Here is a 27,588-nt window from a genome sequence, read left to right as displayed (position 1 = left end):
GTGGTAAAAAAAACCATGGTACAAGAAGTGGTGTACATTTAAACGTCTCCACATGTGACAAACAGTAATAACAAACAAAATGGAAGCTGAAGTTCAAGTCGCATTATTTATTTTGGTCGAAGAAGTTTCTTCATCACTGATATTGCTTATTTACTTTTTTTAATACAGAAGGTCACAAGGGCAGAATCCGGGCCCTACAGGTTGCGCAGCAAATCCCCTCCTGGAACCATGACAAAAAGAAAAGTTATTGAACCAAAGTCCCAGGTTTTCCTCACCGCATGGTCATTCCATGCCATCGCATACAAGGTTCCCTACCAATGCTTTCCTCCCCGACCTCTGACATTGGCCACGTTGGATATTCAACTCCTAAATTAGCACATTGCAAAAAAATGTGAGGTTTTTAAACGCTTACACAATTTTTTCACCGGCGCAGAGAACGTAACAGGTGGCGCTGGCGGAGTGGGGACAGTCCCAGCTTGTAGCGTGTGCTCAGCCCTAATATTCACAAGCAAATTCATTGATTCTGTCTTAGAGTATCTCTTACTACCACAACCACAAGACACAAAACATGTAGAACTGGTACAAATTCAATTCATTGATACCTATGGAAATCTGAACTATTTTACACTGAGAAGCTGATTGCTTGACTTGAACATCATCTGTGCGTTGTTCCTGTTCACATATTTTGTCATCCACTTCTATCACAGCATGCACATCAACTCTTGCATTTTTTATCAGCTCAGCGTGGCAAGCTTTCGGATACATCAGATGCAAACGAATAACGTTAACGAAAGTGAGGAAAACCTGCACCATTAAAGTCCACCGCCAGTTTATACCGTCTGTTTCAGTCAGTATCAACAGAGATATTACATCGGTCGATTACAAGAATCTTTTCTGAAACAAACTTAAGAAGGCTCTATAAATCTGTTATTCGGTACTGTTTCTTCTCTAACCTTTCTCTGCTATTCTTCACCTTCGAACGATGTTTAGCGTACACTAACCTGCTTATCTCGACCACATGACACCTCTTTGTTTCTTTGTTCACTATTCCTTTCGTCAGCGTTTTCTTTACTGTTTCTTCCGATAAAGCCAACAACGGTGGAGTATGCCTCCGATGATACAGGAACAGGACCATATTTCCCTCTGCCCTCCCTTTATTTTGCCGCTTTCTTCGTCTTATACCTCGCATCTGTCACATTGATATATATATATATATATATATATATATATATATATATATATATATATACATTATCTCATCTTAACACAGGTTTTACAGCCTCCAGCCACTCTGCATGCCTGTCAAGCCACCAACCTTCCACGCTTCTCTTAGGGCAATTACATCGACTACATTTGCCTGGCTCTCGGCTACCGGCTATTCTTTTATTGCGATAGCAATTATATGGACACTCCAAAGCGGATTTCTGCCGTCGGCGTCGCCGTCGCCGTGAGGTTCCGTATGACGTCAACGGCGATGAAATCGTCGCCGCGATCCGGACGCTGTATGTGCGAGTGAAAGGGCGTGAGGGACGCGCACTTTCACGGGGAGCGAACACACATCGGAGAGCAAACGCGCGTTCTGCGTCGTGCTCCCTGAAGGGCTGCAGAATTAAGCGTCTCTTTCCTCCTTTCCATATAGAGAGAGCAAACGCGACATTTTCCGTCACGTGAAAGGCTGTGGGGGGACGGGAGGGAGGGGAGTCGACGTTTAGCTGCAGCACCAAATGCGTATTTATATAAAAACGCTGCGCGCGTTCTGCGAACGCGGGCAAAACGCCGACGGCATCGACAACAGTTTTGCGCGTTGCTGGTGCTGCTGCATGCCCAAGTTTATACAGCTGATAAAACTACTATCCTTACTCCGTATAGCTCTCTACTAATTTGCTATCTCGATTGATGCTTCGCCTTTCGGGTGAAACTGCGACAATTTTTTTTCCTTATTCCTTTTCTTTTTTCTTTCTTCCCCTTCAATAAACTTCACCGAAGAGGAATGGGCTCAATTGGTGAGAAGAAACACACCAACACATAATGTATTTCAAATTTCCGAATAAGCATTGGCACTAATTTACATTTCCCCACCACTTTCCAATCTCAGTTTACCTTGTCTCACTTTCTTTTTCAAAATTAGCTTTTCTCTCAATTTATTCGTTGGTTTCATACCACTGTTCGTTTACTTCTTAATTGGCATTAAGCCTACTCAGCGTGACAGTCAAAAGACAAAAGTAGCTCATGGCCTGCAATAAATAAAGCCTCCAAATTTTGACTGAATGTTTTCTTTAAACACAGCCTGAAGCGCTAAGCAAACTAGGACGCTGAAATGAATTACTTTCTCGCAATTTAACTGGACTGTGCACTCAAGAAAGACAGGCCAGCCTGAAGAAGCTTCTTACCAGTTTCACTCAATATCTATCCTCTGCAATATACGAGAGTCAACTTACTTGTGGGAGGGTGTATGTTCAGCGACTTTATTGAGATGACACTTTTTTTCGGTTTGAATGTGATGCTAAAGGACACCTTTCTTTCACTGTGGTTGCACGCCAAACTTTGGGAAAATTAATTTCTTCTCAAAAGCGCCAGACAAGGAATATAAATCTTCTACGGGGCAGAACGCTTTGACAAGTGCCTAATTATGACGTCAATAACTGTGCCCCTAAAAGTACTGCTGTTTTTAGAAGGGTTTGTGTGGTCCCATTGACATTTGGTGTTGTACGTCTGTGCTAGTACTCCTCGGATGGGTTCTTTCCACGTCCTCGTTCGGTACACGCAAATTGCAAATAAGCCAACTTTCCATAGAAATGCCCTAAGTGTATAATTATTCTCTCGTTGCCAAACTCCCCCGGGGCGCATGCTTTAAAACCCTTAATCATTTTTCGTTGAATGAGACATATTTACACTCGCCGCTTATTAGCCACAAAACTGTTTCACAGCTACGCCATTGTTTCACAAGTACAGTGACTAGTTGTTTGAAATTCTAAGTGCACGCATAGTGCAGCGCGTTTCATTTTCTTCCTTTTTTTTCTGTTGTAGAGAATTGTAAGCGTGAATTAAGATATTTTACTCTGCGATGTGTCACGGCATCCTCTAATGCTTAGTGCAGTTGTGCAACCTGCCTGCATTCAGCGGCCTGCACTCATAATACTAGCCTGCACAGTCTCCCGCAGACCACGCAGCGTTTTTTTTTTTTTTTTTTTTTTTTGGAAGCAGCAACGCTATTCGCGGCACTCTGAGTATACTTACTTGCATGGCTTCAGAACGGCGCAACAAGGAAGACGAAAAGACGAAAGAACACAAGCGCCGTGTTCGTGTGTTCTTTCGTCTTTTCGACTTCCTTGTTGTGCCGTTCTGAAGCCATGCATCCGTACCAACTCGCCCAATTGTCAGTATACTTACTTGAGCATAAGGCAACGCATTTGCGCCAGCCTATCCTCGACGCCAAGCACATCCGTTTGCCTCTTAGGGCTCCATAGTGCCTCAGCCACTGCTGACGCCCATGGCCTGGACGGTGATAGAACATTACATGTGCTAAATGTTCTAAGGCACCAAAGAAGTTTCAAGCGTGGTATTAATGAGATGCGGTTGGAATTTACAAGGTCAAAATTGTGATCAAGGCTTAAGATAGCAATGCCTCCGCGTGACGAGTTTGTTTTCGCATCTTGTATTTAGACTCTGAAATTACGTCAGTGCTATGTAGGAAACCGTTTTGCAGGTACCTGAGTTAGTTCCATCATCCATGAGTCTCTTAAACTGCACAGAAAAGCAACACACAAGGATGTCTGTGTTCCACTCCTGCTTAATTGTTAAGTGACTGCAGAGGCTAGAAATCGAACATGTGTCCTTTTGATAAGCAGCTAAAATTATAGCTTATTATTCGGCGAGGTTATCAAGTTTAACAGGCAAATAAGGCAAACGCGTATTTATTGCAAAACGTAGTGAACAGCCCAAGCTGCTGGAATGATGGCTATCGTTATGTTTACTGCACTGTCCCATTCACACAAAGGAAGAGAACTCGTAATAAACCATAACTCATAATGAAATCATCAATCATAATCATTGTGAAAAATCATACATAGGGCAGACAGGCCGCTTTGTTAAGCCCGTTTCACATGGTGCGATTTTGTCTGCGAATTCGCAGTTGCGGGAAATAGGCCGCCGGACCCCTCCTGCGTGCGATTTTTCGTTGTTCGGCGCGCTGAACTTCTCTGCGAAAACGCAGATGCGGTGGTAGCCACTGTAGCGGTGGAAACAGACGACCAATAGGAGGCGGCTCGCTCATACGTCATCGCCAGTCAGAATGCTTAACAAGTATGCGAAAAACGCAGCTGCCGTAGATCCCTGTGACACGGGATTGCGAATTTCGCATCTGCGGAATTCTTATTCTTCTTCTTCTTTCTGGGGTTTTACGTGCCAAAACCAGTTCTGATTATGAGGCACGCCGTAGTGGATGGCTCCGGATTAATTTTGGCCCCCTGGGGTTCTTTAACGTGCACTACAACGCAAGCACACGGGCGTTTTTGCATTTCGCCTCTATCGAAATGCGGCCGCCGCGGCCGGGATCTGCGGAATTCGTAGCTACGAAAAACGCACTGCAAAATTGCACCATGTGAAACGCGCTTTAATGTCAGGTTCAGAGAGCCGAGATATGCGACAGAAATGAACCAGTCACCCGGGCATTTGGCGACACACTGCCCACGACACGGCTGCAATTCATGGTTTGGCTCACTGCCCCCTTAAAAAGCACCTGATATTCTGGAAGCTTATTCGTGTTAAAACATGACTCGGGAGACCACGTTCGCACACCTTCGGTGGCACGGTGACAAACAGCTTTCAGAATCATGGACGAGCATTACATTAAGCGATACTCCTCACTGTGACATGAGATGTACTCAAATGGCGTTCATTTTCTTCTTTGATTTTATGTTTTCTATTCACTTTCAGTCACCCTATCTTTCATATATATATATATATATATATATATATATATATATATATATATATATATATTTGGCGTACGCCTGCGAATAATAAACAGTTTAAATTTTGCGCACCTGTGCGTCCGTTTCATTTATTTTGTCCTTTGTTAGAACAGTACAGCGCAGTAAATAAATGAAGGTCATACCAACAAGCCCCAATCGAAGCCTTATTTTACGATGGGCACACTTGTTTCTTTTCTAATGTCTTCCTTTAGTAGAGGCACTGAGAGATATCTTGTTCTCGGCCTATTCCTTACGTGCAGTAAACTATACCTAATCAATCTCGAACCCCAATGCATATGCCGAATTAAGGCTTATGGAATTAAAGCGGATGCAGTGCGCTACCACCGAGAGGCGGAAATTAGTCAGGATACACGCCTATGGATGGTAATTCACACGCTCACACCCTCACACCTGTGAGGGTGTAAAGGTGTGAGTGATAGATATACGAACATTTGCCCCATTCAGGTTCCCTAAGGGTGTAAATCGGTTTACAGTGTATGATCGTATTCATGAGCGTTGTTAAATGCGAAGCATTTCTTGGCGAACATTTGCCACTTTGACAGTATCTATCTATCTATCTATCTATCTATCTATCTATCTATCTATCTATCTATCTATCTATCTATCTAGCCGCCTATGTCTTTGTCCTCTCATGGTCGTTTCGTTAACTTGGTATGTACCTAAATTGGCATACTATGACAAGAGTGCATGACGAACATAAATGATAGGTCATGACAGGAATGTTATGACATGCGTGTCATGTAGGTCATGAAAAAGCCGCCTACGTCTTGGTGCTGTCATGATCGTTTCGTTAACTTGGTAGGTACCCAAATTGGCATATATGGCTATAGAGTGTATGACGAACATAAACAAGAATCGAAATCCACTTTATTTCCGACACACAAGTTACGGACCCCCAGGCAAAAAGATGTCGCAGACACCTTGACGGGACCTGGGTGCCTACAGAGAGCAACAGGTCCGTGGATTTCATAAATTCGAATAATTGTAAATACATAAAGTCATTATGAAGAAGAAATGAACTGGCTTGATACAGATACAGCATACATGGTGGACACTATCACAGAATGCATAAATACTGCAGGAAATGTAACAGCCAGGAGAAGAAAAGAAAAAAGTTCATTGTTTCATCGGATAATCACGCACCTCCGATTTAAACGTGCCGAGTGGGGCACTGAAATGATTGTGCGTTTTTAAGAGGTTGTATAGAGTTGGTATGCAGTAATCCAGCCTAGATCTACCGTAATTTGTGTGTGTACGCGGTACTGGTATTAGCCTGTTACGTATGCCGTAGTCATACGGAGAGTGTTTTGTATCGCTTGGAAGTTTATTTTTATAGATACAAAGAGACAGTTTATAATAGTATAACTAAAACGCTTTAAACACATTATGTTTAATGAATAGGGGAACAGTGTGTAATAGGCTCGGGTGTCCATTAAGGTTCTCAAAGATTCTTAGTACCTTCTTTTGGAGCCGCTCCAGTTTGTTATAGTTGGTGGTCGTTGTAGTACCGTACCAAACTAAAGTACAATATGAAAAACGTGAGTAAAAATTCGTATGATATATTGCATTCTTTAGTCTAATTGGAATTAATTCCCTTAGTCTGTAGGGGCAACCAACTGTTTTGCCTAATTCAATCGTGAGCATGCACGTTAATAAACGTGCATGTTCCAAGACATTGTTTCTCCGAACCAAACCCCCCAAAATTTTTCAGATGCAACGCACTGCAAGGCCATTCCTTAAAAGTTTAGAGCGAGTTCGGAGTGACTTTGTTGAGCGGTGTAAAATAATATATTGAGTTTTTTTTAATATTTAAGGTTAATCTGTTAGAGCTCAACCACTGTTCAAGTTTTATCAGGTAATTATTTATCGTTGTGTTTAAGAGGGCTAAAGTTGGTGCGGAAAAAAATATTAGTATCATCAGCATAGATGACCAGTTTCAGAGAATTAGGCACATCACATAAGTCATTGATATAAAGTATAAACAATAAGGGCCCTAGAATCGACCCCTGAGGCACCCGGTGTTTTACCACAGTAGTTGGAGAGGGCAAGTCACCGATTTTCACACAATGTTTTCTATTGTAAAGATAGTCGTGAAATGAAATGATAGGTCATGTCATGTCATGCGTGTCATGTATACAATGACGCAGCGAAAAAAGACTAACACTCAAGAACCACTGTCATGGGTTCGGACGTGGGTACTAAGTGAAGGAAGCACTAACGGATAATGGTAGAAGTCATAGTCATGAGCATCACTCAGGAAAAATGACAATGACTCAGCGAAAAAAGATTAACCCTCAAAAAAACCATGGAATGGGTTCGGATGTGGTACTAAGTGAAGGAAAAGGCTAGCGGTTGATGGTTAAGTCATAGTCATGAGCATGAGCAAGCAAAAATGACAATGACTCGGCGAAAAAAGATTAACACTCAAAAACCACTGGAATGGGTTCGGACGTGGGAACTAAGTGAAGTAAAACACTAGGGGATGATGGTAGAAGTCATAATCATGATCATGACTCAGCGCAAATGGAAATGACTGAGCTAAAAAATATTAACACTCAGAAACCACAGAATTGGGTTTTGACGTGGGTACAAAGTGAAGGAAACACTGAAGGATGGTGGTAGAAGCCATAGTGGTGGTAGAAGTCATAGTGGTGGTAGAAGCCAGGGCTCGCAAAAATGACCATGACTCAGCGAAAAAGATTAACACTTAAAATAAATTAAATTACCGGGTTTTATGTGCCAAAACCACCATCTCATTATTAGGCACGCCGTAGTGGGGGCCTCCGGATTAATTTCGACCACCTGGGGTTCTTCAAAGTGCATCTAAATCTAAGCACACGGGTGTATTCTGCATTTCGCCCCCATCGACATGCCGCAAGATTAACACCCAGAAACCAGTGGGATGGGTTCGGATGTGGTACTAAGTGAAGGAAAAGGTTGATGGTCGAAGTCATAGTCATGAGCATGACTAAGGCTTTCGCCTTAAGGTCACCTCGGCGTAGCTAAAGGGACTCCTTAGGACTAATGACATGCGTGTCACGTAGGTCATCAAACACCGCCTACGTCTTGGTGCTCTCACGGTCGTTTCGTTAACTTGGTAGGCTCCCCGCACACTGCTTCGCATAACATCCATTCCCACAAGGCGTGGGATCTGCCGTCTTTTTCTCGTTGTCTTTCTCATTAAAGGCGTCATATATCTCTGAGCATTCCAGGTTGTTCACTCGACCTCCCAGCGCAAGCAAGCAGACAATTTATGCGATGTGCGCGTCAAACTCAGTTCAAACCAGAATGAAAAGACATTTACTTCTGGCATCTGGTTTCATTATATAGCGCCTGAATTCTTACCAGGTGCTGCTGATGAGGTTGGTGCCATCTATGTATTGTCCCGTCGGACCTGTTCCGCCACCGAGTACCCGCCTCTTCTGCGTCTGAGTTCCTGAAATATATATTTTCGCAAACATTTTGGAGCAAATCACATATATAACGAGAATAACACTCACGAGATAATTTCGATAACTAGTCCAGATCGATTATTTGTGGCTGGCACCACTTTCAAGACATGCATTCTCATATGACCAGCAACCATTCGAAGTAACATACAAGAAAATAAAGCCGCAGATAGCACACGGAGGGTAATTGTTATGTTTATTTGAAATGCAATAAAATAGCTTAAAGGGAAATGAAAGTGGACGAAAAGATAACTTGCCACAGGTGGGTTCTGTCCCCATCTTCGGCAAATTATATTTTCGCCGACTTTCATTTGCCTTGGTGTGGTTGTGATTGACGAAAAATCGGGCTGCTCCTATCGCCTTGTTCTTCTCCATCAATTGTTCAATAGTAGTTGAAGAAAACATTTCTCTGGAGCCAACGTTTCAACTTGTCTTCGTGGGCAGCCTGGAGTCGACCTTCACTGGAACATTGACCCCAGAGGCATCTATTCTTCGACCACTGTTGTGAAATTTCAAATCTATATCATCAGTGTGAGCCTATGTTTTGTGTGTTGTTCCCAAAATGTGTGACGAAAGAAACTGGGGTTTCAGTTAAAGCTGTCCTGCACTGCTTAAAAAGGCGTTTCGCGCAGTTAAGCTCTTTTTACAGCTTAAGCTGTTATGGGTTGATTCCAATAGCCGTTTCGGGTAACGATGATGCCGCCGCCGCCGCCGCCGCGTAACCGTTATCGCCGGAAATGCGAAAAAAAGCACCCGGTCTCCGCCGGGATGGAACCCAGGTCCGCTGCGCGGGAGTCGGACACTTTACCACTGAACCAAATTAGCGCTTCCTATCGGGCAGCGGGAAAAAAAACCTGTAAACGCAGACGCAGACGATCCGAGCCTCCGCCAATATGGTGACGCCATCTAGTTAAGGCGCAGACGATGAGATTCCATTCAGACGAGGCGCGCAAAAAAAAAAAAAGAAACCGCGATCCCCAGTCTTCGCCAGTATGGTGGCGCCATCCAGTCAAACATGCCTGCAAACGCATCGTGCGCAGCTCGCCATCGACTCCGGGCGCACAGTTCAGATCGTTCTCGTCAAAACGAGACCATCGCGAAGACCCTGGTGTGCGTGGTGCCGAAATTGGAACTACTCTTGCGCCGCTCAACCAGCTTACGCTGTGACTGTGCTGCGTGTGCCGCGGAGGCCTGTGACCTTTTTTTTACGTGAAGTCTAGAATGACAATTTCCCTTTTCGCAGACTCTATAATGTAGCTTACTTTAAATGCAAGAAGTTTCATTCAGACCTACTTAGCAGTTGCCTAGTGAGGGAATTTCTTCGTTTCACATGGACTTGAACTTATAAATCAGAGTTGGCTTCGAGGTAAACTTACCTCATAAGTGGACAATGCAGAATGCAGGACAAAGAAGGGCTGTCGGCCAGACCAGTCTTGTGTCCTGCTCCACTTGCCATCTTTCTCCTGCCCTCCGTTCTAGCCACCGAAGGATGCTTTGATACTAACTCGCCATGTGCGAACGCGGCGTGATCCTAAAGCACATCTCCATGATAGGAGGCCATATATAGTAGCGCAAGGGCGCATTCCACAAAGAGACACACAGAACGCATCACATGCGCTGCTAACAACTTGCTCGTTAAGCTAGGTTAAGCTGCCGTTAGGTTATGTCATTACATAAGCACCAGCAGGCCCAGCAACATGTGCACTTTCGCATGAGCGCCTCCGCGCATCGAAGACTTGAGCGGAGGTATGGGCTCACCTTCGAAACCGTGCGGATCGCAGGCGTACAGGCGGGTCCAGTTGTGCTCCAGCAGTCCGTCGCAGAAGGCCAGTGCTCGGTGGCCCGCCGCCGTCACCGGACCCATGCGTTCGGCCAATCGGGATGACGGCACTTCCACGAGAACAATACGGGGCACCTATAGACAAAACGATGGGCGCAGTGATGTATGGGCGCAGTACGATGGGCGCAGTACGTACACCATCGGTGCTTCCTACTACTACTAACCAATGTGCGTGACAAGCGGACGATAACGAAGGACGAAATTCGTGCAGAAACCATCCACAACGATTGCCAATGCATCTGAATGCTTCAAGAATGATATTCGCTTTAATAAAGAAACGGTGCGCTTTACACACATAAGTGCCGTTAACCAGCCAATCTCTAGCGGTAGTATAGGTGAACAGCAAGTGCGGATCGAAGATGATAGCTTGCGTTCGGCAACCAACGCGTGCCGTCACTTGAGCGCAAACCCCCTTTGCGTCGGCACCTTTGTTCCAACGACCGACGAAAAAAACGGGTGAAACAGCTAAAGAAGGTCATTCGTTTTTAAATTCGAACAAGAACCACGCAATAACTGAGGGTACGAAAAGCGACAGGCATAATGTTAAATCTTTAGCTCGGGGGCTCCTGTCTCAACACGTGGGAAAGGACAAATCGTTTTTCTCGGCAACTACGTATCAAATTTCGTAAAGTTTCCTGCATTTCAAAAAAAGTTAAAATCTACTGACACTTCAAGTTGATTTTGTTTTATTTAGGATATCCGTGTATTATAAACATTTGTTGAAAATCGCGAACTTGCAGGAAACGACATTATTAACTTTACAACTCTGTAACTCAGCATTAAAAAATCCAATCACATTTCTTCTTCTGCTTCTTTCTGGGGTTTTATGCGCCAAAACCAGTTCTTATTATGAGGCACGCCGTAGTGAAGGGCTGCGGATTAATTTTGACCACCTGGGGTTCTTTACCGTGCACTACAACGCAAGCACACGGGCGTTTTTGCATTCCGCCTCCATTTCTGTAAATTTAACCTAATAGTACATGTAAAGCGGACAACATTTATGTGCAATAAATGGATTTTGCATACATCACTAATATGTGAGTAAAACGGTTTCAGAACCTTCCGTGAAACGTTCTCAACACATTTCAAATTCACGTGGAAAATCAACTTAATATATCAAATTTCTCCGCTTTGGATGTTCTTACGCATGTAGTTTACATAACTGCGATAGTTATCCTAGGCGCAGAGTTACAAATTCGTTAACTTCATGCTTCTATATTATTTATTTTTTTCTAGCTTATCGACTTTCAGCATTTGTAATGAAACAATGTCGGCTTTAAATCTAAACTCTGCTTCCACTAGACATCAGAATTTAACGCTTTCTCACGGTTGCTACAGACTCCATAAAACATCACCAAGGGGTAATCTCAGAAAGGTATTTACGTTTTTTACATGCGCTTGTATGGTTGCATCGGGGTTGGGCCCCAGCGAAAGCTTCTTCTTAAGAGATGGACATGTATAATTAAAGAACTGACCGGTCAACTTGATATTTTAACTGAGACTAAAAGGGAGAAAAATAGTTCGACAGGTTATGCAATGCGTAAGGCAAATAATCTGCGGCAAATTAGACTTGGGGAATGTATTCCAGGGTAGGTTAATCACGGTATAAGACGGCGGAAAAAATCACGGGACAGTGAAAGGAGATTTGCTGGTCTAACATGGTTTGTCCTGACACTGGACACCGGCAATGGGAGATCGCTGGGAGAGGATGTTGTCCTGGCGGGGACATAAAAATAGGGTCATGGTGATGATAATGAAAGAACATCTAGAACGTTCCTTCACTTGACATTTTATCGCCACCTCGACTCCAGAATATGGATGGTAGGGGCAACCCAACGACGGGTGTGCTAACTGGCACCAGACGACCCCCCGCGGCGATAACTGAGGAAAAATGGTGTGAGCGGGTGCTATCGCCGCATACTCGAAAACGTAGTCGGGTGCAGGTTTGTTCGCCTAATCGTAAAAATCAGTTAGGAAAGTTACTCAAGCACAGTTACTCCTTCAGCCGACGGAAGGCGATGTTCTCGAATCGGTGGAGTTGAGGTACAGCTTTATATTCGAGACTGGTTGGTAAGTACAGTAGCCTATATTCTGTCTTTGCAAACCTGCAAATCTTATCATTGAGCGTATTCTTAAAGGAACTCTGAAGATAAAAAATGAACGCATTTTACATAGCCAATAAAACATTAAATCCAATTTCGAGCCTTTCTATAGCGAAAGAATTATTACTGCCGAAAAGAAAATAGTATTATTACCTCTTCACTGTACGCACTTTGCTACTAAACAACGATACCGATGACGTCAATGCGATGCCGAAAATATTGCGGCATTTTCTAGTACATTGCTCGCTTTTTTTAGCAATACGGGCCCACGAAAGCAGCTCTATCTTTAATACAGAATGCAATGTACTCTTTGTCCTGTTAGCGAACAATTTTCGTACCTCTAACACATGCTACCGAAATCTGTGACGTCACAGAGAGCTGCTGCTAAATTTTAGTGTGGCGTCGACGGGCACATTGAGCGCCGCTGTGTTGCCTTTTCGCATACAGACTTCTCCTGTCCGTGTCACCAACGTAAAAAACAATGTCGCAATTTCACCCGAAAGGCGAAACATCAATTGCGATAGCAACTTAGTAGAGAGCTATACGGAGTAAGGATAGTAGTTTTGTCAGCTGCATAAACTTGGACATACAGCAGCATCAGCAACGCGCAGAACTGTTTTCGACGCCGTCGCCGTTTTGCCCGCGTTTGCACCGAATGCGCGCGGCGTTGGTGACTGTTCCCAGGGCCTCTGGGCGACTCGGAGGTTTTCGACGAGATCAGAACGGGAAACTTGTCGAGCAGCGTCGGAAATCTTACCCACCTTCTCGCCTCGCAGCGTTTTTCTATAAATACGCATTTGGTGCCGCAGCTAAACGTCACCTCCCCTCCCTCCCGTCCCCCCACGGCATTACGCGCGACGGAAGAAGTCGCGTTTGTTATATATATATATATATATATATATATATATATATATATATATATATATATATATATATTGTGAGACGACGCCCGAGACCAAGGCAGAGATCTTGTATTGTCACTCAGCGCGAGACAGCCCACGAACACCAACCCGACAAACTGATGATGATTATGAGGATGGGTGTATACACATGAAGACGATGACGAACTGCACAGTTAGCGCTCACACTAACTTCCCCCCCTCACGAAAGCGGCCCGTAAGGCAGCGAGTCAGAAACGGTCGGAACGCCGAAGATACGGCTTCTTCAGGCGAGAGACGTGAACAATTTCAGTGCTGCGGCAACGGCGGTCAGTAACCGAGGTAACAGGAGCTACGCGATAGTTCACGGCAGATGTTCTTTTAAGCACGGTATATGGGCCGCAATACCTGTGAGGAAATTTTTCACAGAGCCCTGGCACTCGAACAGGTGTCCACAGGAGCACTTCGGTGCCTGGGCGGAACGAAATGACACGACGGGTCGCATCACAACGGACTTTCCTCTTGTCCTGAATGGTCGCGGTGTGGGCGCGCACAATTTCCCGGCAGTGGGCGACGCAGGCGGCGAACTCCTCTGGTAGAGATGTGGATGGAACAGAAGGCGTAGGGAGAAAGATGGTGTCCAAAACAAAAGACGGTGCACGGCCGTACACGAGGAAAAAGAGGGTGTAGTTTGTTGTGCGTTGAACGGCAGTATTATATGCAAACGTGACGAAAGGAAGTATAGTGTCCCAGTTTGTGTGGTCGGGTTTCACATACATGGAGATCATGTCGGACAGAGTTCGATAGAAACGCTCGGTAAGACCATTGGTCGGGGGATAGTACGCAGAGGTGGTCTTATGGATGGTGTTTGAGGCTTGCAGGATTCAGCAAGAACGTGGGAAAGAAATGTCTTGCCACGGTCACTTAGAAGAACACGAGGGGCACCGTGGCGCAAGATAATGGCTTGCAGGACAAACTCGGCGACCTCAGAGGCCGCACCAGAAGGAAGAGCTGCCGTCTCAGCGTGGCGAGTAAGAGGGTCCACGGCGGTGACAATCCAGCGGGGACCCGCGGGTGTAGGCGGAAGGGGTCCGTATAAGTAGATGCCCACGAATTCAAAGGGAACGGACGGGCACGGCAATGGTTGTAAAGGGCCGGCGGGAAGAGAGGTCGAACGTTTTCGATGTTGGCATGACGCACATGAACTGACGTGCTTGGCAACACTAGTAGACAGGCCAGGCCAGAAACAGCGAGTCTTAATGCGGTCGTAGGTTTTATGAAATCCTAAGTGACCAGCCGTTGCGTCATCGTGAAAAGCTTGTAAAATTTGCAGTCGAAGTGAGCGAGGGACTGGGACCCATCGGTGACCGGTAGGGTGGTAAACTTGCCGGAATAATGAGCCATCGTGAAGTTTAAACCGTGCCTGTTGTCGTCTTAAGCGGCTGTTGGGAGGACGGGATAAGCCAGTGAGCCGATCGATAATTGTGCGGCAGTACGTATCTGCACGCTGGAGGCAGAGGAGGTCTTCCGAGGACAGAATGTCGACCGAGGTCACGAAGCGTACCGGGGCCATGGTTGTGGTCGGTTGGCTGGGTGGTGCCGAACGGAGGGAAGGTGAGACATGGGCATTTGGCGACAGCGGGCAACGACATAAAGCGTCAGCATCTTGATGTTGCCTGCCAGACCTATATGCGACAGGGTAGTCGTAGTCCTGCAAACGCAGAACCCAACGGCCGAGGCGTCCGGACCAATTCTTCAGGGAGGACAACCAACACAGAGCATGGTGGTCAGTCACAATTGTGAATTGGCGGCCGTATAAATAGGGGCGTAACTTTTGTATGGACCATACTATGGCAAGGCATTCTTGTTCGGTGATAGTATATTTTCACTCAGCAGGAGAAAGAGTACGACTCGCGTAGGCCACGACTTGCTCTCCAGACGCGTGGTTCCGCTGCAGTAGGACAGCGCCTATTCCATGCTCACTTGCGTCAGTGTGGAAGATAGTAGAGGCTGTGGGATAAAAGTGACGAAGTACTGGTCCTGATGTGAGGCATCGCTTGAGGATCTGAAAGGCGGCTTCACATTCATCCGTCCAGGTAAAGGTTGTGGTCGTGCATGGTCAGGAGTTTATGAAGAGGAGCTGCGATAGTCGCGAAGCCACGGACAAAGCGGCGGAAGTACGACGCTAATCCTAGAAAGCTGCGAAGGTATTTAGGTGTGGTTGGAGTTGGGAAATTCTGTACAGCAGCGACCTTGTCGGGATCTGGCTCAATACCGTGCTTGCTGACCACGTGACCTAATACTTTGATGCTGCGGCTCGCAAATGGACACTTCTTAGTATTGAGCTGGAGACCGGCTCGGCTAGACACGTGAGAACGTCGTCTAAACGTTCTAGGTGCTGGGAGAAGCTGGACGGAAAGATGACAATGTCGTCCAGGTAACATAGGCAGGTTTTCCATTTGAGGCCGCGTAGTACGGTATTGATCATTCGTTCAAATGTGGCTGGCGGATTGCACAGACCACAAGGCATTATGTTGAATTCGAAAAGGCCATCGGGTGTTGCAAACGCCGTCTTCTCTTTGTCGGGCTCATGCATCGGGATCTGCCAATATCCAGAACGCAAGTCTAGGCTCGAAAAGTGTTCGGCACCTTGTAAGGTATCCAAAGCATCGTCAATACGGGGCATAGGATATACATCCTTACGGGTAATTTTGTTTAGTGCCCTATAATCGACGCAAAAGCGTACCGAACCGTCCTTTTTTTTAACTAGGACAACAGGAGACGACCAAGGGCTTGGTGAAGGCCTTATAACGTTCCGTGCGAGCCTGTCGTTGACTTGGTCTTCTATAACTTTCCGTTCAGCAGACCATACAGGGTATGGGCGGCGACGAATGACGCGGGATCCGTCGGTTTCGATATGATGAGTGGCCACGGTTGTTTAACCCAAGCCATCCGAACACACGTCAAAGCAAGGTTGGTGTTTCCTTAAGATGGTCAGCAAGGCATCAGTCTGAGTTGGGCTCACATCTGAACTCACAGTGGCCCTGAGAGCACTGGGTAAATCGTCCGTGGGCGTACACTCGGTGAAGGAGGAAAGAGGGGAAGCAGTGACGACACATACTGGTGCTGCGTCAATAAGCATGGCAGCAGTGGTGGTGATTGCAAAGGAGGAAAGAGACGCTTAATTCTGCAGCCCTTCAGGGAGCACGGCGCAGAACGCGCGTTTGTTCTCCGCCGTGCGTTCGCTCCCCGTGAAAGCGAGCGTTCCTCGCTCCCTTTCACTCGCACATACAGCGTCCGGCGCGCGGCGACGATTTCATCGCCGTTGACGTCATACGGAACCGCACGGCGACGGCGGAATCCTCTTTGAGTGTCCATATAATTGCTATCGCAATAAAAAACGTGGGCAGCTTGCACTAGTGGTGCACGGCTAGAGTAAACAGTGGAGCTGGTGATCGACCTAGCTTCTTCCAGGTTTTACTAGGCTTGGCTAAGTTTTGCTGGGAAATGCGAAGTGCTGCTAGGCACGGTATTGCTAATCTGCTCGCCGCCGAGGCGCAGGCTCTCGCTTTGCCGCGCGACGCGCTTCAAAATGAGCGGCTTCTTCGGGTGTGCGGATCTCCTTTGGTCGTCTCATGTCAAGGCTACATGTGCTCGCCACAGAGTCAACGAGAGTTCTGCCGCCGTGACGGCCAAGCTGCGTCTCTACACTTGCCGGGGCGTGGTTGGTCGAAACCTGCCGAGCCACCGCCAGAGGCGCCTTCTGCAGTCACGGACACCGCGCGCGTTAAGCGCGAACGCGGGGAAACGGGGAAACGCGGACGGCGTTGGCACCAGCTCTGTGCATTGCCTCGCTGGTGCTGCTACAATTTCTTTCTCTCTCTCTCTCTCTCGCTCTCACTTTCTCTTTCTCTCTCGCGAGCATAGCGCACCACGCGCACGCTCTCCTTCCCTCTGCTTACGTTACATGTCAAGGGAGCATGTGCACGGCACGCAGAGGAGGCGAAGCACACGCCGCTCCTCGAGGTGGTTGCTAGGCAATGCTGGTGACGTCATCGCTCAGCGAATTTTAGTTCGCCACACACGGACTGACGGTTCGCTTAAACAGCTCCGCTGTTAAAATGCGCTACAATAATTCTGAACATCGTGAGAAAACGATCGTGATCTGTACACGATGCTGTCATGAACATGCGGAAAGGATAAAATACTCCCCTGAATGCAGCATCAAGCCCACAATCTGGCGTAAAGATCGCAGGCTCTCTCCTACCGCTTTCAAGGATCCCCTCTCATTCGCCGCCGTCATTGACGTCATAAGCGGAGGCCACAGTTGATAAACGACAGCCATTGGTCCATTAATTGTTCAGCACCCTGAGTTATCCGTGAGCAAATGCTCGCTCACGCGTGCGCACTACTCCAGTCTTGAGCAAACAGGAGTTGGTAACGCTTGCCGCCCGTCCTGATGCAAGTTACTCGCCGCCAGACATTAAAAAAAAACTTTAAAAAACTAAATTGAACTCTATGGTCATTATCATCAGCCTATATTTATGTCCACTGCAGGACGAAAGCCTCTCCCTGCGATCTCCAATTGCCCCTGTCTCGTGCTAGCTGATTCCAATTTCCACCGGCAAATTTCCTAACTTCATGATCCCACCTAGTTTTCTGCCATCCTCGACTGCGCTTCCCTTCTCTTGGTATCCATTCTGTAACTCGAATAGTCCACCGGTTATCCATTCAAGGCATTACATGGCCTGCCCAGCTCCATTTCTTTCTCTTAATGTCAATTAGAATATCGGCTGTCCCCATTTTCTCTCTGATCCACACCGCTCTCTTCCTGTCTCTTAACGTTAGGCCTAACATTTTTCGTTCCATCGCTCTTTGTGCGGTCCTTAACTTGTTCTCGAGCTTCCTTGTTCACCTCCAAGTTTCTGCCCAATATGTTAGCACCGGTAGAATTCAATGATTGTACACCTTTCTTTTCAACGACAGTGGTAAGTTCCCAGTCAGGATGTGGCAATGCCTGCCGTATGCACTCCAACCCAATTTTATTGTTCTGGAAATTTCCTTCTCATTATCGGGTCCACTGTGAGTAATTGACCTAGATAAACGTACTCCTTTACAGACTCTAGAGGCTGACTGGCGATCCTGAATTCTTGTTTCCTTGCCAGGCTGTTGAACATTGTGTTTGTCTTCTGCATATTCATCTTCAACCCAATTCTTACACTTTCTCGATTTAGGTCCTCAATCACTTTTTGTAATTCGTCCCCCCTGTTGCTGCATTGGACAATAAGATCTGCAAACCGAAGGTTGCTGAAATATTCGCCGTCGAACCTCACTCCTAAGCCATCCCAGTCTAAGAGCTCGAATACTACTTCTAAGCCTGCAGTGAATAGCATTGGGGAGATTGTGTCTCCTTGCCTGACTCCTTTCTTGATAGGTAACTTTCTACTTTTCTTGTGGGGAACCAAGGTATAGCTGTGGAATCTTTGTAGATGTTTGCCAAGATGCGCACGTATGCTTTTTGTACTCCTTCATTACGCAACGCCTCTATGACTGCTGGTATCTCTACTGAATCAAATGCCTTTTCATAATCTATGAAAGCCATGTAGAGAGGTTGATTGTACTCCGCAGATTTCTCGATTACCTGATTGACAACATGGATATGATCCATCGTAGAGTATCCCTTCCTGAAGCCAGCCTGTTCTCTTGGTTGGCTGAAGTCAAGTGTTGCCCTGATTCTATTAAAAATTATCTTGGTGAATATTTTATACAATACTGAAAGCAAGTTAGTGGGCCTATAATTCTTCAATTCTTAACGTCTCCCTTCTTATGGATAAGTATAATGTTGGCGTTCTTCCAGCTCTCTGGTACACTTGAAGTTGTGAGGCATTGTGTATAAAGGTCGCAAGCTTTTCAAGCATGATATCTCCTCCATCTTTGATTAAATCGACTGTTATTCCATTTTCCCCTGCCGCTTTTCCTCGGGTCATGTCTTGCAAGGCCTTTCTAACTTCATCGCTAGTTATAGAAGGAGCCTCTGTATCCTGTTCATCCCTACTTTGAATAAAGGTAGGTTGGCTGTTCTCAGTACTGTACAGGTCAGTATAAAATTCTTCCGCTGCTTTTACTATGTCATCGAAATTGCTGATAATACCCTGCTTATCTTTCAGCGCATACCTTTTGCCTTGTCCTAAGCCAAGTTTTCTTCTCACTTATTTCATGCTGCGTCTATTTTTTACTGCTTCCTCAATCTTTCCCACGTTATAATTTTGAATATCCCTTACTTTCTTCTTGTTGATAAGTTTTGACAGTTCAGCGAATCTGATCGCTTGAGTTTGACGCTTTCATGCTTTGTCGTTTCTTTATTAGGTCCTTTGTTACTTGGGAGAGCTTATCTACTTGTTGCCTTGGTGCCTTACTTCCCACTTCAATGGCTTCTTCTGAGATCAGCCTAGTTACTGGTTTCATTCATTACCTCTATGTTTTCTTCATTTTTCTGTTCTAAAGCTGCATATTTGTTTGCGAGCACGAGCCTGAATTGGTCTGCTTTTACTACTACTGCGCCTAGGTTGGCCTGTTTCTTCTTGGCTAATTTTACTGTTTCTCTCTTTAAATTCAGAGAAATCCTAGCCCTCACTAACCTATGGGCACTGCACTGGTGCACTGGTGCACTGTTGCCTTGGTGCCTTACTTCCCACTTCAATGGCTGCTTCTGAGATCAGCCTAGTTACTGGTTTCATTCATTACCTCTATGTTTTCTTCATTTTTCTGTTCTAAAGCTGCATATTTGTTTGCGAGCACGAGCCTGAATTGGTCTGCTTTTACTACTACTGCGCCTAGGTTGGCCTGTTTCTTCTTGGCTAATTTTACTGTTTCTCTCTTTAAATTCAGAGAAATCCTAGCCCTCACTAACCTATGGGCACTGCACTTTACCCTACCTAACACTTCTACATCCTGCACTATGCTGGGACCGGCAAGAGAGTATGAAATTGATTTCATTTCTTGTTTCTCCATTAGGGCTTTTCCAGGCCCACTTCCTGTTGCTGCGCTTGCTGAAGAAGGCATTCATTGTTCGGAGACTCGGACCCTATTCCTTTCCGCGAATTCTACCAACATCTCTCCTCTAGTGTTTTTACAATCGATGCCACAGTTGCCAATTGCTTGCTCATCAGCCTGCTTTTTCCCCACTTTTGCATTGAAGTCGCCCATGACAACAGTATGCTGAGTTTGTACTTTGTCATGGCTGATTCAACATGTTCATAAAGTTGTTCTGTTTCTTACTCGTAGTGACTGGAGGTTGGGGCGTAGGCTTGTACTACCTTCATTCTATACCTCCTATTTAGCTTTATTACGATGACTGCTACCCTCTCATTATTGCTGTAGAATTAATCAACGTTGCCCGCTATGTCCTTATGCACTAGAAATTCTACCCCGAATTCTCTCTTATCTGGAAGACCTCTGCAGCGGAGGACGTGGCCGTTAGTCAGCACTGTATAAGCCTCACCAGTTCTTCTAACCTCACTAAGGCCAATAATATCCCAGTCAATGCCTGATAATTCCTCAAATAGCCCTGCTAAGCTAGCCTCACTCGAGAGGGTGGGCGTGTTGAACGTTGCCAGGTTCAGTTGCCAGTGGCGGCCTGTCCGGACCCACACATTCTTAGCACCCTCTGCCGCGTCGCAGGTCTGACCGCAGCCTTGGTCAGGTGCTCCGCAGCCGCGGCGGACTGAGGACCAAGGGGGAATTGCAGGAGTCGTGGGGGAGAATTCTGAGGTATCACGCGCCAAAACCACACTATGTCAATGAGGTACGTGCCATGGTGAAGGACTCCTGATTAATTTTGACCATCTGCGCTTGTTGTTCTTTAACGTGCACATAAATCTACATGCACGAGCGTCCTTGCCTTTCGTGCCCATCAATATGCAGTGGTGGCGGCTGGGAAACGAACCCGCAACCTCGCACTTAGCGGCGCTGCTCCACTGCCGCTAAGCCACCACGGCGGGTTCGATTGCGGCTGTCGGAAAATATTGTTATACGCCAACTTTCGAGGGTTACCGTACCGAGCAAAAAATAAAAGAAACAAGGCGTGATGTTTCAGTCGCCATTTGCCCCAGCTGAGAGAGAACGTTCAGTTTAGGAGGAGGGGAGAAAGTAAATATTGCGCGTTTTGTGCCTTTCTTATTAATAGGCCCTATTAAAAGTTTGTCGGAGAAGACATTGACCAAAAAACGTGACACTCATTCTACTGTGTTCTCGGTGGAATATGTTATGAAAGTAAAGAAATGTTGCAAGGCCTTCTGACAGTTATTCATGTGCTATCTGCAGCTCCAACTGTGGTTCCTTCTAAATTTGTAACAACGCGACAGCGTTTCTTTGGCTACCCTACAATACTTCGGTCGGTCTATCTGGCCTCCATACGACGACCGCGTAAAACTAACTCAGAAAATCTAGCCCCCTACGCGGCATCGAATCCGGACGTGCAGACGGATATAAGCGAGTACCTATGCACGGCGCAACGTCATCAGTTCGGAAGGGGCGCGAAATACACGCAACAGTAGAGCTATCGCAATATCGACGCGCCTGCGTGGCTTGCGCGTGGAGAAGCAGAAGGCCTCCAGGAACGCGCAGTGTGACTGGCTGCAAAAGTGATGAAGCCAAACAGGCGCAGTGATACGCTCCCCTTAGTCGGCTGTTACAGAAGTTGAATAAAGTATTGTCACGTTGTAGTGACGTTGCACAACCAGGCCGTGGCGCAACTGTCAGTAACGAAACCTCACTCTATTGGGCGAACTTGCGCCCAGAAAAGCCCAACCACAGCGGCGAGCACAGTCTTAGGTCCTCGAAAATCTGATCTACGGGTCAAGCTCGTCGCATGAGGTAGATTGTCCGCGCCAGCCAGTATATCGCGAAACGAGAACACGTACAGACCTGCGTTCAAATTTCGCGTTAGGAAGCATCGTAATCGTCGGTGAACTTCCTGGCATAACTGAACCGGCAAATTAGCGCGATAAAGGACACAAACAAAAGGAACCACTTGTCTTTGTCTCCCTTTCGTGTGTCTGTTTCCTTTATTGCGATAATTTACCTTTCAGCTTTGTAACTGTGATTGCCTAATGAAAAGCTATCACCGAAAAACATGAACAATCTAGAAGCATGTCAGTGTGTGTTCTGTGCGAATACTTTCGCCTAACTTAGGGGTTAATCGCCGATGTTTTTTTTTTCTTTGTAACGCGATTCCGTTAAGGGCCTCATGGCGCAGAAAATCCGGCGTCGGCAACCGGCGTCGGCTTGCGATGCGGGTGGCGGAGAAAATCATCCCCAACCCCGACCGCACAGGCCTCCACGTGGTGCAAGGTTTTGGTGAAGAAAAATTTAGTTTCTCACAGTGAAATTTGTCAGGAAAATGGTAAAGTACGACTTTACCATTCGGCATCGGATTCGCCGTCGGATTGTTTGCCAATCAGCTTCGGATTGTAATTTGAATGTACGAGAAAACCTAATTCTGCTACGAGGAAACTCAAACACAAAGCCCTTTTCCAGCATTTCTACCAGACTTACAGCTGCGCGTTGCGATGCGAACGGGTAGGGAGCCTACATGCAAGCGCCGTTTTCTTGCATGTGGGCTCCCTACGAACGGTTCCCCATAAAGCTATCGCGTTCTACTCTTAAAGGCGAAGCTTAAGCGTCCTCCAACTTTTATTATTATTATTTTTTGCTGTAACCACCCAGACTTCAGGAAGATACGCGCCAGTCACCTTGAATTGTTCAATTTTTAGTTTCGTTCTTATGTCAGAGGACGCTCTCTGCACGTAACACTGAATTAAAAAGTAAAAAAGCCTTAAAAAGTACGAGAATTCCTCTTTGAGACAGTGTGATCTCGTTAACATTTCTCATCATTTAGTTCAAGTTACAGTTTCACCGAGTCCACAGCGAGTTTTCATACGTTACCACTAATGCATATTATATATAACCACCAGACACTAATGCATATTATATATAACCACCAGACCCTGGTGCGATTAGAGCTATTGTGTCGTGTTGTACACTGGTTGATCACCCTCTCAAGCTGTGTCTGAACGTTCTCAGGTGATATGTCTCCTGATGTGTTAAACTATTCCGTTTACCCTGCCATGTTCAAATCATCATTCTAATAAATAAAAGCATGGTCATGGTCACTTACCGTGATGTTCCAGCGCTCAATAATTTGGTCTGATACCACGGCCGCCTTGCGCAACCGATAGGGAATCTGAAATAATCTGTGAATAGATATTGGGCATCAGTTAGCATGACATATTAACGCGTATCAGTGCACATCTGTGCATTAGATACATTGCATAACGAGGCTATGAAGGTGTACATAGTAGGGCTTCTGGTTGCTCTAACACACTTATCAGGGACTTTCTTTTTAACAGGCGTCATCAGTGGCATCACTTTGTATAGTGTAAGCGCTTTGTTTTTGTTTTTTTTTCTTTCAGTCAGATGTCACAAATTCTGCGCAGTCAAGAAAACAACACACCCGCCGATCAAGCTGAAGAAATTATGAATTTATTAACATTGTTGGCGGGCGAGTTGGTTCTAATTCATAGTGAGCGAATACCAGCACAAAATGACCAGAACGCGGCACAGGCACGCAGTGCAGGTGTGTAACACCTTCTCGTCATTTGGAGCTGTTATTCTTTCATTATTAATTTATTCCTCGACAGGGAAAATTGTCATCCACGTGTAACAGCACGAAGCTAGAAAGGAACGGCAATTGTCTTTTTAATTAATCTTCCTTCACGTTGCAAATTTCTGCCAAATTGTTTTGCATAATTCAGGATTTCCAAGCGTCGATATACGTATCGATAAATTCAGATTCGCTCTGCTATCCGCTCTTGAGTCTTGTTTACTTCTTCGTTCTGGGGATTTACGTGCCAAAACGAGTTCTGATTATGAGGCACGCCATAGTTGAGGGCTCCGAATTAATTTTGACCACCTGAGGTTCTTTAACGCGCACTGCAACGCAAGCACACGGGAGTTTTTGCATTTCGCCTCCATCGAAATGCGGGCGCCGCGGCCGGGAGTCGATCCCGCGACATCGTGCTCAGCAGCGCAACGCCTTAGCTGACTGAGCCAACGCGGCGGGTTGAGTCTTCTTTAGTTAAGAGGATAAAGAGAGCGCCCAGGTAATTAGGCGTTGGTTCCTGCGGCGCTATAACGTAAAATGATTCCAAACTGTTTTGATTCCAATTTCTGCAATCAGCCTCCACTATTGGTCAAAAGATTTTCGGGCCACTCCCAACTTCCCCTGTCTGTCACGCGACGTCACGAAAACCGCGATACACTGGTTAACGTGTACAATCTGATATAACGTGTACAAACTGATTATGCATGATTAAACCGCATAAAAGAAAATAATAATTCCTGATTCGATGCCTTTCCACCATTAGCCCTTAGCCCTCTGCTATTGCTCCAATGTTTTCTGGCTACGTCCACTTCGCCTGTCTGTCGCGCGACCTCACAAAACCGCGAAAACTCACCACGTCAAAATGACGTGTACGCGAAAAAAAATGCAATATTATGCCGAACAAAACTGATAATTTTTTCTGAATAGTCACAGACTGCCGCGTTCCGAAAGGAATAGAAGATGACTGCCCGCCGATCGCTCAGGCCCTCGCTACTCGCACCTGCCGGTGAGCATATATTTATTTGCGCATGATAAACCTTTTTGCGTGGCAGTAAAACGTTATCGAGCCATTTCGGCATGCATACAACATCGCTGTGCCAACTCTTCCTTGCTGAGGATCCGTTTTAGTGGCATTCTTATCCTGCCGTTGCACGCCGCTGCGATTTTCGACCAGCCACCGCAAGCTAAGTAAGGCGAAGCGGACCAATAGGAGAAGCCGGCACCACCCTCTTCATGCGGTTATCTTTTTTCACTGTGCTGGCTCGGCCCCATCGAAACCCTCTCCACTAGAGCGTGATCCTCGCCTCGTGTCAGCCAATTAGATAAGAAGAACCGCTGAATGTAGACAATGTTATTGGTTTTGAAAGCGAACAAAGGTGACCTCCTATAAGCGAGGAGAGTGTTTGATTGGGTTGTTCAGACAACGCTGCGGGTCAACGCCCCATTCTTGCGTCGGTGGTTACGTAAATTTGACGTCAGGAGTTTGGAATCAAAACAGTTTGGAATCAGTTTACGTTATAGCGCCCCTGGTTCCACCCCCGGACCAGGACGAATGTGATGTTATGCCACAGCTCCAAAAAACACAATTCATCTGAGGCCCATGTGAACGTCTCGAATTCGTATAGAATTGAGCATGCGATCGCTGATGTTTAGAATGATTACTACCTATGTACTTCTAGATTTGGAAAGAAAGAAGTCTATCTGGGCTCTATAAGCCATTTATCACGGAGCATGCAGTTCGTCAGGCGTTTCGGCTTTAGTCATCACCTGCCTCGGGAATACTTTTGCATTAAACATGCAAATTTGATATTCATTTGGAGCACGTAAGTGCCTTTCTAAGAAGTCTGTGTGCGTTTCCTTGGATGATTGGTACGATACTGTCCCGTGGATGACAATCTTTCCTGTCATAAATCTTCCTCTACATCACGCATTTTCGAAGAGCTACTTCGCTATGACAGGTCACGTGGCCGACATAACCACTAAGCCGGACACTTACGATTCGAAGAAGAGGGCGGCGAATGCCTTCACGCTCCCACTGGACTCCTCCACCCGCTTCTTCAGAGCAGAATCGTTGCTCCTAGGAATCAAGCAAAAAACAATGAGCCTTGCAAGAAATACGTGGCTGCTATAGTATTGTCGTCATTTCCGTTTGCACCGAAGCAATACAGTGTCTTACAGTGGTGCATAGAGGGAAATCTGGAGCCACCAGATTCTGGAAATCTGGAGCCATCAGCGTGAGTTTCCTAACGGGCGCTGCGCCAACGTGCAAACAGCGGGAAGTGGATGCATGACGATCGTCTCGGGCGTAGCTTGGCCTAAAGCATAGTCATTTCCGTACAAATAATAATAATGTCACCATATAAAAGCCTACAAGTAGGACGTTCTTCGTTCTTGCTCACTCACATATATTACAAGTGTGTGAAGGAAACAAAAACGGACAATTGAAACTAACACATAGATATCTTTTTTGACAGCGATGCTGTCAATGGCTAGGGTTCCGTGGATTTTTCGTGTCCGTCAACAAATTTGTTGTGCAAAAACTCAGCTCCCGAATTTTACGCAAAATCGCTTCATTCTCTGCAAAAGCATTCACGTCTCATGACTGGGATATGCATTTTCAGTAGATTAGTCATCAATAGGCACCATTTTCAACATCAGTAGACTCTCAGGTAGATAATAAAAGTTTCTCAAAGATTAGCCGCTGTGCGACCCGTGTCGGCCGTGTGTACGCTCGCTCCCCCTCTCTTCTTCGTCGTTCCAAGCGTTTGTGTGCCTATTTTTCTTCCACTCTCCCGGCGTGGTGGTCCCGTCACACGTGTCTAGTTTCCTCTGGCTCCCCAAGGTGGCGGCAATCTTCCACGCGAATGTATGCCGCCGGTCAAGACCGCTGATTAAAATAAATGTGTGTGTGCGGGATGACCGCCGTCAGCACTCAAGTGAAATAAAATTTGCTCATACCTTTGATATAAGTTCTGTGTCACCTCTATGTCGTGTGCTAAACTGCTTCGCTGGTGATCCACCTTCACAGCAGTGGAATGACACGTAATGTGTTTAATGCGATAGCAATTATATGGACACTTCAAGTGGATTTCTGCGATCGGCGTTGCAGTAGTCGTTGCCGTGAGGTTCCGTATAAAGTTCAAAGGCGATAAAATCGTCGCCGCGCGCCGTATGCTGTATGTGCGAGTGAAAGCGCGCTAAAGACGCGCGCTTTCACGGAGAGCGAACACACGGCGCAGAGCAAACGCGACCGTCCCGCGAAAGGCCGTGGGGGGATGAGAAGGAGGGAGGGGGGCGACGTTGTGCTGCGGCATCAACGGCGCAAGGTGAACTGGCGACTCAGTCGCGTACGCGAAAGGAGGAAAGTGGGAAGGCAGCGTGGGAGGGGGGGAGTACTGTGCCCGCAACTACGTAGTTGTACTTTGTCCGGCTCCGGCGGTCGCCCGCACCGTATCTAGAAAGCTATCTGCAGACGGCTCATAGCTTTGTATGCATTGTGCTTTTTCCGCTCAGTTTCCGTTGAAGGGATAGACCCCACGAACCTTCGCTCTCTGCTGCTGCGCTTGCCCACGCCAGGGTTTTGATAGCGGTGGTCGGTGGTCGTCGAGTGGGATCGTCGATTGTTTGCTTGTGCGAGCTGACACCATGCTTGTTAATTCAGT

General features: G+C 46.3%; 3 protein-coding genes across 9 annotated transcripts in view; all 3 read right to left on the bottom strand.

Annotated features, from left to right (window-relative positions):
• The window catches only part of LOC119461693 (neprilysin-1), a 559,943-nt gene that overhangs the window by 382,075 nt on the left and 150,280 nt on the right, over nucleotides 1-27,588 (bottom strand). The gene's annotated exons all lie outside the window — the stretch shown is intronic.
• Nucleotides 104-26,111, bottom strand: LOC119462407 (beta-hexosaminidase subunit alpha-like). Its single transcript, XM_037723754.2, has 6 exons — nucleotides 25,923-26,111; nucleotides 23,441-23,516; nucleotides 10,202-10,358; nucleotides 8,340-8,430; nucleotides 3,391-3,495; nucleotides 104-220 (listed from the first exon to the last, which is right to left on the bottom strand). The coding sequence occupies exons 3-6, from the start codon at nucleotides 10,305-10,307 to the stop codon at nucleotides 160-162; spliced, it is 363 nt and encodes a 120-aa protein (XP_037579682.2). The 5' UTR covers nucleotides 10,308-10,358; nucleotides 23,441-23,516; nucleotides 25,923-26,111; the 3' UTR covers nucleotides 104-159.
• LOC125947716 (beta-hexosaminidase subunit beta-like) overlaps nucleotides 20,962-27,588 on the bottom strand; it is a 41,117-nt gene continuing 34,490 nt past the window's right edge. The window contains exons 10-11 of the mRNA XM_049672966.1: nucleotides 25,923-26,003; nucleotides 20,962-21,028 (exon numbers count right to left, since the gene is read on the bottom strand). Coding sequence (XP_049528923.1) covers nucleotides 20,962-21,028; nucleotides 25,923-26,003 — 148 coding nt within the window. The remainder of the gene's footprint in view (nucleotides 21,029-25,922; nucleotides 26,004-27,588) is intronic.

The sequence above is a fragment of the Dermacentor silvarum genome, chromosome 8, assembly GCF_013339745.2.
Source record: "Dermacentor silvarum isolate Dsil-2018 chromosome 8, BIME_Dsil_1.4, whole genome shotgun sequence".
NCBI classification, from domain to species: Eukaryota; Metazoa; Arthropoda; class Arachnida; order Ixodida; family Ixodidae; genus Dermacentor; species Dermacentor silvarum.
The sequence above is the reverse complement of the archived record's forward strand: the minus strand, read 5'-3'. Positions and strand labels throughout refer to the sequence as shown.